The sequence below is a fragment of the Toxotes jaculatrix genome, chromosome 14, assembly GCF_017976425.1.
Source record: "Toxotes jaculatrix isolate fToxJac2 chromosome 14, fToxJac2.pri, whole genome shotgun sequence".
Taxonomy (NCBI): Eukaryota; Metazoa; Chordata; class Actinopteri; family Toxotidae; genus Toxotes; species Toxotes jaculatrix.
Window position 1 is genome coordinate 9,510,131 of NC_054407.1, and position 13,720 is coordinate 9,523,850.

The 13,720-nt window shown below is 42.8% G+C and overlaps 2 protein-coding genes across 2 annotated transcripts; one reads left to right on the forward strand and one right to left on the reverse strand.

The window, feature by feature from the left end:
- The first annotated feature begins 928 nt into the window (after positions 1-928).
- rpl5a (ribosomal protein L5a) lies at positions 929-4,588 on the forward strand. Its single transcript, XM_041054325.1, has 8 exons — positions 929-1,033; positions 1,403-1,472; positions 1,614-1,729; positions 1,814-1,948; positions 2,210-2,412; positions 3,037-3,214; positions 4,038-4,126; positions 4,421-4,588. Exons 1-8 carry the CDS (start codon positions 1,031-1,033, stop codon positions 4,521-4,523), a joined length of 897 nt encoding a protein of 298 aa, XP_040910259.1. The 5' UTR covers positions 929-1,030; the 3' UTR covers positions 4,524-4,588.
- A 204-nt stretch (positions 4,589-4,792) lies between these two features.
- On the reverse strand, positions 4,793-13,150 carry dipk1aa (divergent protein kinase domain 1Aa). Its single transcript, XM_041054321.1, has 6 exons — positions 12,755-13,150; positions 8,038-8,172; positions 7,546-7,653; positions 7,243-7,419; positions 6,997-7,128; positions 4,793-6,895 (listed from the first exon to the last, which is right to left on the reverse strand). The coding sequence occupies exons 1-6, from the start codon at positions 12,806-12,808 to the stop codon at positions 6,215-6,217; spliced, it is 1,287 nt and encodes a 428-aa protein (XP_040910255.1). The 5' UTR covers positions 12,809-13,150; the 3' UTR covers positions 4,793-6,214.
- Positions 13,151-13,720: the final 570 nt, after the last annotated feature.

A 13,720-nucleotide genomic window follows, 5' to 3' on the forward strand; every position in this document is an offset into this window, starting at 1 on the left:
AAAAATCTAATAAAACGGTTCTTACCATCAACATTTAACATTTACTGTATTGTTCTTTTCACATTTTCTCTATTTTAAGTTCTGAGCTCACATAAACAGTTAGTCATGGCATAACTCTAAACCTTACTGACACATGGACAAGGGTTCAGTGAGTGGATTGTGAAGTTATGACATTAAACAAAATGCAAATGTGAGATAATGCACAGGGCTTTTGTGTGTAGGTGGGCAGCCAGCTCAGACAAAAATCTGTCATAGTTTCTGATTCAGTGGTCAAATATTGTGACCTCAGTCTGAATTTAAAATCCACCCAAGCTTCAGAGATTTCACTGTTTATAGTTTTCCAGCCCAAACCATCATCACTTTCTCGTGTAGCTGGATTTCACAACATGGATATGTTACATCAACATAAACCAGTTTCACAAACTGTCATAGAGAGTGCAGTAGTGTCTGAGAGCCAGTAGGTCTAGTTTCTACCAACTTCTCTACTGATAAATGATTCTCCCAGAGTCCCTGTATAGGCTTCTAGTCAGGTTTGAGACTGACAGTTTATTTACGAGCTTGTTCCCATCTAACTGGTTGATAACAATACAAATACAGTATACAGTGTCCTCAGTAGATCCCTTGAATCAGACTGCTGCTCACTGAAGTCTCAGACAAAGACTTGATGGCCTGAGGCCACTGTTTGTAATTCTGGACATAAACTGTGTGCTTTAAAATCAAACTATCCTCGCCGTTCTGCTTTCCACTTGAATAAACGTGGAAGTGTATATAATAAATTATATTGTCATAACCTTCACTAAAGAGAAAATACTTGACTAAATCAGTGGCGCAGACGGTGAGTGAACCTCTGCTGTCTGTGTCGCTGCTGCCCCCTGTAGGTCATGTGTGGGTGTTGTCCTCCGGTACAGCAGGGGGCGCTGCCTGCTGTTGAAGGGACGTCCCGTTGAAGAAAAGTTATAATTTCAGGCTTCCGCAGCCAAGAGACAGAGTCCGAACCGGGGAAGAAGAGAAGCCAAAAAAAAACCCCAAAATGGTGCGTAAAATCTATCGATAAACATCCAGTACAGACAGTCCGAGTGTGGTTTGATGTGTCTGGTGGAGGAGAAGTGTTTTCAGGGGTTTGAGGGTCAGATGTTTGTGGATGTTTGCGGCTGTCCGGTGGTACCGGGGGCCGGCGAGCTGCTGAGCTCCAGCGTGGCGCTTCATGGCTGATGAAACCTCAGCTGACCTCCTTCGCTGCAGAGCACACACGAAACTTTTCAAGACTTGTTGAAATACCTTTGTATGATACTGTCAGCACCGTGAGACTTAATACAGACGATATTTTGTGTCGCCTGTGCATTGAGCCTGTCTTCGCTTCTTAGCTAGCATGGTAACATCTTGACTCCTCGTTTCTCCCCAGGGTTTCGTCAAAGTGGTGAAAAACAAGGCCTACTTCAAGAGATATGAAGTGAAGTTCAGGAGGAGGAGAGGTAAATGTCAGCTTTAACTGCACATCAGCTTTACGGCCTTAGCACTGAGCCTGCGCCATTACCTCAAACTCCTGTTGAGATTTATTAACCGCTGACTTTGATTCTTTCTTTCTTTTTTTTTTTTTTTTTTTAACTTGTCAGAGGGGAAAACTGACTACTACGCTCGGAAGCGCCTCGTTGTGCAGGACAAGAACAAGTACAACACGCCCAAGTACCGCATGATCGTCAGGCTTTCCAACAGGGACATCTGCTGCCAGGTGGGTGCCTACAGGACTCAGTCAAACTCATGTGATCACATATTGAAAATGGCCTGACTTACATCTCACTGTCTCTTTTCCCAGATCGCCTATGCAAAAATTGAAGGAGACCATATTGTGTGTGCCGCTTACTCCCACGAACTGCCCAAGTATGGCATCACTGTAGGCCTCACAAACTATGCTGCAGCCTACTGCACCGGGCTGCTGCTGGCTCGCCGAGTAAGAATACTCACACACACACACACACACACACACAGAAAGTTGCATGTGTCAGCAGAGACAGCACATGGATATGACACTGAAATTTGTGCTGAAATTGCAATTCCTGAGGTCAAGTTTTGTCCGATTTGTTAAATCACTGTTCGTCATACCCAGTGAGAACAAAAGTAAAATGCATCACTGTGTGTTGACTACTGGAACGGATTTGTCAAGTGTTTTCTCATATCCTCTTTTGTACCTTCCTCCCCCGCCTCGCTATAGCTGCTGCACAAGTTTGGCATGGACCAGGTTTACGAGGGCCAGGTGGAGGTGACTGGGGAGGAGTTCAATGTAGAGAGTGTCGATGGCCAGCCGGGCGCCTTCACCTGTTACCTGGACGCAGGTCTGACCAGAACCACCACAGGGAACAAGGTGTTCGGAGCGCTGAAGGGGGCAGTCGATGGAGGGCTCGCCATTCCTCACAGGTGAGTATGAGAATAACACCCAGTGTTTATTCGCACTGCAGCATCTTTGTAGGTTACGTTGTCTTTTTATTTATTTATTTATTTATTATTTGCATCATCCTTGCGATGTGTGTCTGGTTTCAAGTGAGGACTCAAAGTTTAACAAAGGAGCAAATCAACAATATTATTCGTTATTATTTGAGCCATTAGGACAGTCACAAATAAATCTCCATGTTAGCACACAGTTGTATCAGTTTTGAAAAACAGAACATTAGATTTCCTCATGCAACACCAGTCAAAATGCTTCAGCAGCTGGTTTCCAGGCAGCCAGCGGGATTCAGTTTGTGGTCACTGGTTCTTTTCTGCTTCTTGATGATGATACAAAGCACGCTGAGCAAAATGTAGTTGGTCCTTCATTTGCATTAGCTGATGTTTCTTGTTCTTTTCAAGACGGGGCTGAGAGAAGCAAGATGAACCAAAGCAAACGTCTTTCATTGTGTTACAGAGTATTTATGTAGCAGATCACTGTCGAGAAATTAGCACAATCGCAAGAAACCAGAAAGTTGTAAGAAAGAAAATTTAAAAGTAACGTTAAATGACTCCATCACTTAAACTCATGTGACTTCTGCTCTTTGTTGTTTCTAGTCTGAAACGTTTCCCCGGTTACGACGCAGAGAGTAAAGAGTTCAACGCAGAGGTGCATCGGAAACACATCATGGGCATGAACGTGGCCGACTACATGTCGTACCTGATGGAGGAGGACGAGGAGGCCTACAAGAAACAGTTCTCTCGCTTCATCAAGAACGGAGTCACGCCAGACACGGTAAGATAAAAGCTTTTTGCACATGAAAATGGATTAAAAATGACACTTTGTGGCCACAGGTGCAACATTATATCCGTTTGCAGGTTTGCTTAATCTAAATTTCTCTGAATTATATTCATAAATCAATCACAGCAGCGGCTCTGGTGTATGAAATATCTTGTCAGCTGATTTGTTCAGACACATAAATCGAAACTGTGGCTCCATTACATAGTTTGTCCACCAGAGAGCACTGATGTGTTTATTATTTCCACAGTGAAATGTCCTGCTCTGCACACAGTTCTTAAAATAAGAACTATAAAATAAGTAAGGCTCAGTAAAAATTTGATTGATCCTTACCAAAAATATTTGTTATATGTTAAAAAAAAAAAAAAAAAAAAAGTGCACCATGACATTGGCCTTACTACAGCTACGAAGTAAATACAAAGGCTTAATTCAGTGTTGTGTGTGTGTTTTTTTTATAGTCACTGTTTTAAATGTTCCACAAATGCTAAATTCTAAACTTGGGCTTATTAATCAGTCGTCAACTAGGAAATTAAAAGCATTAGTGTCACTGTGGTTTGTACAGGAATCACTCTACATGTTCTATTCAGCTCAGTTCATTTGTCACCGATCCTCCACTGTGTTTCTGGTTCTTTTCTGCTTCTTGATGATGATACAAAGCATACTGAGCAAAATGTAGTTGGTCCTTCATTTGCATTAGCTGATGTTTCCTGTTCTTTTCAAGACGGGGCTGAGAGAAGCAAAATGAACCATTATCTACGTGTAGTGAAACTCATAGACTCTGTTCACGAATGCGTATGTGTTCGGTTTTTGTCCTTTTCAGGTCGAAGAAATGTACAAAAAAGCACACGCCGCCATCAGAGCGAACCCTGTACATGAACAGAAACCCAAAAAAGACGTCAAGAAGAAGAGGTGGGTTCCAGATTTCCACACCTCAGTGTGCTTTTTCCTTCTCTAAGCTTGTAGCAATGATGCTGTAACACACGAGACAAAACTGAGAAGTGCGGTTTCACCCCAACTGCGACATGTGAACCTTAAAATACCCCATGTCACATTATTGTTACCCAGGGAAAATAAACTGCCCTCATTTAACACCAGCAAGTATTGAATGATACCGGGAAGATCCCCGTGCTGAGCGCACAAACATTTCTCTCCACTGATGTGTTGAATGTTAATGGAGCTTTTATTGTGTGTCTTTCCGGGCAGGTGGAATCGCGCCAAGTTATCTCTGGCACAGAGGAAGGACCGCGTCGCCCAGAAAAAGGCCAGCTTCTTACGAGCACAAGAACAAGAAGCAGGGGACGGTTAGGGGCTCGGTCCGGGGCCCCGCTGCAGAAACACACACCTCACAGACAAATAAATTTATTTCAAACTCATACTTGTGTCTGGATCAGTCAATACTTGAATGAGTTTTATGTGTTAAGAACATTATGGCTTTGTTTGCTTGTGACTGTTTAAGTTACACCCATTACTAATATTTATAATGTTAATATCCACTGTAAGGGTGTGATACAGGATCGCAGTGTGGCGTGGAGAGTAAACTTTGACAGACCTGAACAGATTTGACAAGTTACAGTGAAGTGGTATGTAGTTTAATTGTGCAAAATCATGCTGGTTTCTTCAATAAGTAAACATTTTTTTGTACATTTTTCAAAACTCACAACAGCATTGACCACGAGCTTGATATGCTTTACAGGTCATGTCTGCTCTGAAATGCATTTAAAGTGGTTTAACAAGTTACGCTGGTCAACTTGGTCACAGTTACATCACACTGGCAATGTTGAAAGGGATCATGGAAAATATTCTTTTATACAGCATTCAAACGTGACCACAAGGTTAAAGATCTCCGCCTTCACCGGCGGTAAACATTCACAAAATGATCTCAGCATGATCTCTGGCACTGTGAGAGAAGAAATCCAAAAATAATGTGATACAGTACGTTACCACAGATGCTCTTTTCAGTGAGAAATACAAGTAGAGAACATTCACAATCCAAATGAAATACATTAGTATTTTCTCTTCGTGTCGTTAATGCAGCGTTGATGATGCCACGTGGGTTTACAGGTGGAAAACTCACAGCATAGTGAATTACACTGATACACTCTATGAAGCCTGTGTGATAGCAACAGACAAATTCCATCGCATTGTCCAATTTGAAGCTAATGAACTGCCCCACCTTCATTATATACATGAGTGACAGTTACAGGAAAAGATGCCATGAATCTCCAAAACAGCCTCAGGGCTCGGCGGCACTGGATCTTTCACAGAGGCATCACTGTTTGTTAAATTCTTCCACGAATTTGTTCAAAATTTTCCTTTGTCACCGATCTGTGTTTGTTCAAGGTTAAATCCTGTGATGTCCTAAGTGTTTTCTTATTGTCAAATAATCAATCCGAAAAGACCAAAACCAACAGTGGATCAATCCCACTTTGCCAAATCTAGAAAAAATAAAAGGAGGATATCTCAATATAGTGCAATTTCATTAAACTTCAAACTGGAGCTTTTCCGTAACAGTCACTCTGATTTTGTAATCCTTGTTCTCCTAAGTGGAATAAACTCCTCTGTGATGAACCATCTTAGACCGCCTATATCAGCATGATTTTGTGGCAAAAACAGCATTTTTGTGTCTCGGCTCTTAACAACAGCAAAATAAGTCTGCGGTGCCCCTGAAACATTCCACGTTGGTGAACAATACAATACAATGAAATGAAATGTGGCTGTGTGAATTTTTTCAAGTGTGACTGATGGAAACATGCAATCATTCCGTTTTTTTTTAGTCTTATATTTCAACGTACTCTGATGTGTTTTCCAGGTCCCCGAACTTCTTAAACTGGTACTAATAGAGGAGGTAGAGTCTCCATCAGTCAGTTCATTCATAAGTGTTAAGAGTTGATAAAAATAACTTCTTTAAATTTGCTACTCCTAAATCACAGCATCTTTAATACTCAGCTCTATTTGAGAAACTCACTGGCATGATTTCAGAAAGGTTTCTTCTCCTTGTCATGAGTCCTTGGTGTGTGAGATCTGTTTCCATAGAAGAGCTTTCAGGTTGTTGAGGATAAGTGAGTGCTCCATGTTCATCTGTCCAGCATTACCCTTCAGAGCCATGCAGGCGTACAGCTGCCTCTCCAGTTCCTCCCTCATCGCTGACGGCGCCCCGCGCAGGAGGTAGTCCTTCAGTGCACCGCACGCTTTTGCCAAGTTTGGCTGGACCGGCTCCTCCCTGCACCGTTTCTCTGACAAGTCACATGACGTCCGACAGTCCACGCCATACACGCAGTCAGCATCAGTTTCACACTTCAGTACTCGCATGGTGCGCCTGAACTCGTCTTCAGGAACAACCGCTCGGGTGTTGGTAAGACGGAGCTCATGGCGGTCAGTGTAACCGAAGTGTGCCGCGGCGAGGTCGCAGATGAGAAAGCTGCCGTAGGTGCCGTGGAAGATGTCCTCCACCAGCTCCAGCAGACCCATGGAGATCTTCGCTTTGCGAGGCCAAGAAGGAGTGAACCACTGGTCCATAGTGCGCTGCAAACTGCTTGGCACCCAGGACACCAGCGGCCAGGGAAGAGACAAACCATACAGGGGCCCGTAGGGGACTCGCTCCGTCATGTACAGGTCCCCGCAGTAGCCGAGGAGACGAGGAGTGTGTCCACGATCCTGGAGCAGCAGGCCCAGCAGCACCTCAAAGACCAAAACAGAAACCTGTTAATGTGTCTGTTATTATATATTTCCACAATGAGGGAAAATGCACCATCCAAAAAACAAAAAAGTTAATCCCTTACCTCGTCCATCTGCAGGAGGGCCCACGTAGAGCGGGCTTCTGGCAGCGACACTCGTCCATCTCTGTTGCCATCAGCGACAGACAGGATCTGGCCAACGAGGCTGGCGAGGTTGGCCTGCTCTCCAAGCTTAGACTGAGAGACGGAGACAGACAAGAGACTGAAAGATGGTTGTTTCGGGCTTCAGTCCGTCATGTCACAGATCTGGTTCTACCTAAACCTTTCTGATCCACGTCCATGCTCCTTTACCTTGAGATGATTGAAGACCATTTCTCTGAACTTCTCCACTGATGTGCCTCTGGTGGGCTTGTCGAAAACAGGGGCCTCTCTCCGAAGCTCCGGTTCCTCGCCCAGCTCGTAGTGCACAACCTCCCCCAACTTACAGCGGACGATCCCGTCATGGTCTCCCCAGCTTCCTGTGTATACCTGTTCAACATCAACAGTGCCAAGGACATGCTGAACATTATGAATAATCAGATTAGAACAACTCAGACATGCTTTAATGCCTTAAAACTTTAATATCATGTTGTGGTAAGTGAGTTTGTTTCCTACCTGGTTGTTTGGTAGTATCGACAGACACCTGCCCATATAGAGTGTTTCTTTGTCACACAGACTGCTGCAGGCCGAGCCATCAATGATTCCCCTCCTGTATTTATCACACTTGAAGAAAGAGCAAACAGACAAGCGTGCGTTTGTATTTTTATTATCCAGTATATTAGGTCCAGAGTGTCCCACATTCAGAATAAAGCGGGAATATAACTTTAACTTTTCCAGGCTGTCCACAGAGAACACAACGAGTTGCCGATTATTTGCTCAAATAACAAGTTGTAGTTGCCACAGAGAACTCAGATTACATCCTGAGAAAAACTTATGTTCAAACCACAACCACCTCTAAATTCCTGAGGTTGACTTGATGGTATAACAACCTGTAGTCCAGGTGTTTCTCATCGTACTGTTTTTTGTAATGGACTTTTAACCCCACTGTGCTCAGAGTAACGAGGCCGGAAAAAATAAATGAGGTGAACGAATAATGTCAATACTCACAATGGCGTTCTTGCACTCGTGTCCCCTGCACAGCTCTGTGTAGGCGGAGTATTGCACGTAGAGCACCCAGCTCCCCACCAGAACGGTCAGCCATGTAAGGAACAGGTACTTCACCCGAACAAAGGAGATTCGAGCCTAAGAAGGGCGAGCGGAAACAGAAACACAAAGATGGATCCAGATCTGACACTTGTTGGTTTCACTCTGAAATCCTGGCAATGTCATTTCTCCATCTCTTCATTGTGTTGGTATGAAATTATTTATGTATGTATTTATCCATGTATTTATCTATGTACAGCCTGTAATAACACAGTGTACAGATGCAGTGCACTGAAAGAGTCTTGATCCAAGAAAGACGTCTGCACTCCCTAATCAACCCTGATCACATAATAGGTTGCCATGGCGACCTATTATGTTATGGGGGTGTCCAATAAAAAGGCACTTGCTGGCTGATTAGTCGCTATGTGCAACAACAGCTCATTAAGCTGGAAAATGGTTTTGGGAGGTGCAGATCCAGCTATTCCAGAGTGGCATGCCATCCTGGTTATGGCGTGAAAGAAGAAAAAAATAATTCCTGCCTGTGTCACAGGATGCACACGTCACATGTCTCACAGTGCTCCTTTGGACAGAAGTCCTGTTGTTTTTATGACATTGTGCAAGTTAGTGCAGTCAGTAACTCATTTTCCACACTGATAAAGCACACAAATGCGGTGACATAAATAAAGAATAAAGGTTTCACTCCTACAGCAAAAAAAGTTTGTAAAAGTGACATTAAAAATCCTTAGATTTACACAAGTTAACTCAAAGGAAAAACTATCTGCAAGCAATCTAAATGCAAGACAATAAGGCTGAAAAGGAGATATACAGGACAGGAGGTATATAGTACATGTAGAACTGAAACAAATGATTTATCTGTTTACTGAAGTTTTGAATGAACTTAACAGACATGTACTCTACAATGCCAAAACATAAATCCCCATTAAAAGTCCCCAGAGCCCAGTGTAAAACTGTTTCTGAACAACAGATGAAGATTTCACTTCCATTTTCTATCATAAATGGAAAACAGAAAAGTAAGCACCTTTGCACAGAGCAGATGTTTGCTGTTATCCAAAATGGAATCAGTTTGAAATTGACAAGAAAGTTGTCCGTTAATCATTTAAGCAGGACATACAGACAGTAACCAACAACCAACTGAAAGATATCATATAGCTAAAAATGTAACATCAAAAGTTACCGGAGTCCACTGTGATATGTTACAATTTCTTCTGACCAACAACTGAAGACATAAGTCTTCCATTTATGTTAAACTACCCAACAAAAGTGTTTTTATTGGAACTGATATTCAGTTGACAAGCCAGTTAGTAAAATGATAATTTTAGCAGTAGATTGCTGAAAAGTGCAGTGGAGCAGTAAAGGAGGATTTAGGTTGAACTTTCAGTTTCTGTCTCATTATGTGACTGTTACCAACACAAAACTGCAGTTACTTTTTCTACAGGGACTGTAACTGCACTTGGGAGGATCAAGTGATTTTGATTCTCGCTCTGATCACATGGCAGGAACAGCTTATGTTGTGTGTATTTTGGCAGCGTGCTGTGCTTCTCCGTTCAGCTTCAGCAATGTTTGCGAATCCCAACAAAAATATGCACACAGTGAGGCAGGGATCCAGTCACAAGCCTTTTTATGTTTAATGTGCTGATTACTGTAAACAGGACTGAAGATTTTTCTGTTTTGGGTCCATACAAGCTGCAGCAGAATGCCCACAGATGGCTGGTTTACAGTCATTAATCCAGATTCTTTATAGAGTTTTGGGTCATATGACCTGTTTGTGGGTTTTGAACATGAGTTCAAATGATGACTTCTTGAATAAAGTCTGGGGCTTTTTCATTGAGTTTGTTCACATAAAATATGTAAAACATCCCCACAGTGAACTACAGGCTTCACCGAAAAGCAAAGGGAGTGTACAGGAAAACCATAATTTTTCCTGCCTCTCATTCCCTTTGGTGCATTTCACCAAATCATCTGTTGGCAGCAGGAGGCTGTTAAAGCTTTGACAGCGGCTTCATGTTAGAGCTGCAGAGACTTCTCTTCTGCAGAGCTGCCTTGTTTTTAAATGCTCTGTGTCCTAAAGAGGTGAACAAACAGATAGTGGGGCCTCCAGGGAGGGAACAGGGGGCATCAAGGGAGTACAAAGCAACTACACACTACTATCAGATCTGACTCCTTTGGCATGCATAAAGGTGTACGTGCACTAGACACACACACACACACATTACGGTGGCATAAAAGACAGTTTGTAAGTATATTTGAATGACAGTGGCTTTGTTCAGACTGCAGGCAAATCAGATTTGCTTCTCAGATCATATCTTTAGGACAAACTATCCACACCGGTACTTGCAAATAATCATTTTGCATTTATGTGTCCAGACATTACCACCCTACCTGCATGGGTTGCTGTACGCAGGCGTCAGTTACTACGTAACTACTGTCACTCTGGATCTGACATCTGCATTGAGATGCATCTGCAGAGTCTGAACAAGGCCATTGAGTCATGTGTGCCCATTGTCTGTATGATGGTGTGTCTCAGCGTGTGTGTGCAAACCTTTTATAAACAGTCTACAGTGCAAAAACATGATGAAGCCTAAAAGTTAAAGAAGTGAAACCTGAGAAGCGAATTTACTCCGGTGCCTTACAGAGGATCTCCTCTTCCCCTTGACACATGAATACCACATAGGAATTCATGTGCCAGACAAGCAGTTGGATATTATAGTACAAACCATTAGACAGAGATATTATATAACAATGTACATGTAGCAAGTGTGTACTGTGAAACTGTTTTGCAGCTCTATGGTGACTATATGGAGCTGACAGTTGAGAAAAACAAAAGTAAAAATAAATATTGTACCTAAATAGAAAAGCATACGATGTCCTTAAAATGTTTAGCAGTGTAACACAGCTGAGGTAGCAGCAGATGGTGCATGATACTGATGTTCACACTGAGGACAACAGTAGCTGGCAATGAGTACTGCAAGAAGGAAAACTTCAACAGCTGAAATGTGCAAAGTCACATATTACAAAACCCACATTAGAAACCTTGTAGTTAACAGCTGTCAACGGTTAGATTCAGTCACCCAGCATTAACCCTCAAGAAGTATCGACTGTCTTAAAGTCCAGTCACTGCAGCGGACACAAAAGACCTGTAGTATCACATCTTCACTTACTGCGGATGGAACAGACTGTTGCTAAAGCAGCTGCCCTTAGAGTTTCAAGTAGGGTCTGGAGGGTTTTTTTTTTCTATGGAGTCCACAGAACTCCTCAGGACAGAGATAGCTGTCCTCACCACTTTGTGTCTCCCTGTCTGCAGCTGAGATGTCACTGATGCCATGCCAGCATGAAAAAAAAAAACATTCCTTAAAGTAAGTTCCCATAACAGGGTAGGGTTTACAGTACATAGGAACTGCAGTGCTGGTATTGAAGAGACCCAACAGGGAAGACAGAAGTTCTCAAAATTAGCTTTCACATGGCTTTTTAAACTCAGTACCATCCAGAGTACGCACAATGTAGGTGTGTTGACCTCTTACCTAAATATAAAAAGGTAATAACTGATGTGGAAGTAAGCTAGATGGACAACAAAAATTTGCTAAATTATCATCTCAACCCCAAATATTCTAAACTGTCTCTCCTTTTATATGCAAACAGAAGCAACCCTGACAAATGACTACAAACAAGACCAGCGTGGCCAAAAATATAAGTATGTCTTGCTTCCTTTCATTATGTGCAGAACAACCTCTGCACACAGTTTTGTCTGTGTATGAATCTGCATGTGTGTGTGTGTGTGTGCATGTAGGCACATTGGGACAGGAACTGTTTTAACATGTGCAGGAAGAAGTGTAACCTAATTATGACTAATCTTGTTGAATTATTAACCAACCTATGAGGCCACAGGAAAACACTGGCTTCTGTAGTTAGATGAAATCAACCCGGCCAAACATGTCCCCCCTCCCCCTTGAGCTCTGCATCTCTCAGCTTTCAGAGGATTTTAACCACCAGTAGCTCATCCTCAAAAGTTGTAATAAACTGCCTGTGCTTATGTTATAATGCAGCAATATGTTTCCTCTTTCCTAGAGCAAATGCAAGTCGGTGTTCTATTCCTCTTGAATAAGCTCTTTATTGTACTGTACTTGCTGGCAGCAGGCCACTGGTACCCGACTCAGAAAGTTCAACCCTTATCATCCAAGCCAAATGACTGCTGAAACAACTGTGAGCTGTAAGTGGAAGTGTTGGCAGCTCCTCAGTCAAATGTGAGAAGATAACTGAAAAATGAAGTGAGATGAAATTATTCAAACAGAGATTCTCCCTTGGCATGAGTCCTGGCATCATTTACCACAATTTCTCCTCACTCGGTGTACACACACTCTCAGTGGTAGGCCTGAACTCTGCTCTGCACTAATTATTCTGGATCAGCAGAAAGACTGTCTTTCGAGTCTTTAATCAACAGTAACATTCCTCAGGTTTTGTTTTTTTTTTTTTTTTTTTGGAAACAGCACACAGAGCTGAGCAGCCCGAGGTGGTAGATATTTACTGCCAGCTGTCAGTCTAATGTGACACCACGACGACCCCATTACACAAAGGTTCACTGTCAATTTTAAACACAATCCGCAGCGTATGTATATATACATACATATGTGTGACGGTAATCCGCTTTACAGAGCAGTAATATTACCTGGAAATAGAAAGACTTTTTCACCCAGGCCCGTGGAAACAGACCCTTCGCCATCACAAAAATAGATCATCTCAATACGTGGACCTGGCTGTGGGAGATCATCCAAAATTCATGGGAGAAAGCGTCTTCCACCATCAAACGATAACTGCACATTACCCGGTTTCAGCCCCTGAACGACCCACACTCCCGGACTTGTGTCGGTTTGTCTTGGCTATGTGAATCGCTGTGATAATCCACTTTGACTGCGCCTCTGCTCTTTGCAGCAGCTGCTGATTTTCAAGCGGAGCAACATACCTCCTGCTGAAAAAAAAAAAAAAAACCCGTAGGTTCAGGGCGCAGGCGCAACTTGTTCGTCTACCAATAAAATGTTTTTGAAGTTTTCAGGTCGTCAGCCGCACTAACAAGAATGTGTGTCAAAGTGCGGTCAAATGTCACCGCACAAATAACACTGATTAACTCTGCTGTGCGATTTCTCGACTCTGGAGATGCGAACTGGCCAAGCCACCGAGCGTTATTACAGGACACTTCCGCTGTCTCTTTCGCAATAAAAGCCGTGTAGTTGAAATGGTACCCCCCGCGCTAAGCACAACTTCCGGTAATCGCATGCAAAATTAAAATAATCACCCATGATGTTGTGGCGCCAGCAAGTGGCCAAAGTCTTCACAAGTTTATTAGACACTGCTTTGTTTAAGTTTTGAGCGTTGTGTACAAACATATGTGTCATCTGCAAAAAAAATGTTTTACCCTTGACTAATAATGCGTAAAACGTTGGTGGCTATTTTTTATTCACACCAGCAGAAGAAACTGCGCAGAAAAGGTTACGCTGTGTCTGGCCAAAAATAAATACATCTTATGCTTCTTTAAGGGGCGGATATGCGGTGCTTAGCAGCTAACTGCCCTGCCTACAATTTCAAATGTTTGAAAAAAGGTGAACGTAGCGGCGACAACCAGCAGTAGCGCTTCCCA

Bases quoted from the DNA above. Each gene is read 5' to 3' on its own strand.
- rpl5a (XM_041054325.1), top strand. The intron at 3,215-4,037 runs GTAAGATAAAAG...TGTCCTTTTCAG, and splicing joins ACGGAGTCACGCCAGACACG to GTCGAAGAAATGTACAAAAA. The intron at 4,127-4,420 runs GTGGGTTCCAGA...CTTTCCGGGCAG, and splicing joins AAAGACGTCAAGAAGAAGAG to GTGGAATCGCGCCAAGTTAT.
- dipk1aa (XM_041054321.1), bottom strand. From the start codon at position 12,808: ATGGCGAAGGGTCTGTTTCCACGGGCCTGGGTGAAAAAGTCTTTCTAT. The intron at 8,173-12,754 runs GTAATATTACTG...CGCCCTTCTTAG, and splicing joins AAAAGTCTTTCTATTTCCAG to GCTCGAATCTCCTTTGTTCG. The intron at 7,654-8,037 runs GTGAGTATTGAC...TCTTTCTTCAAG, and splicing joins ACGAGTGCAAGAACGCCATT to TGTGATAAATACAGGAGGGG.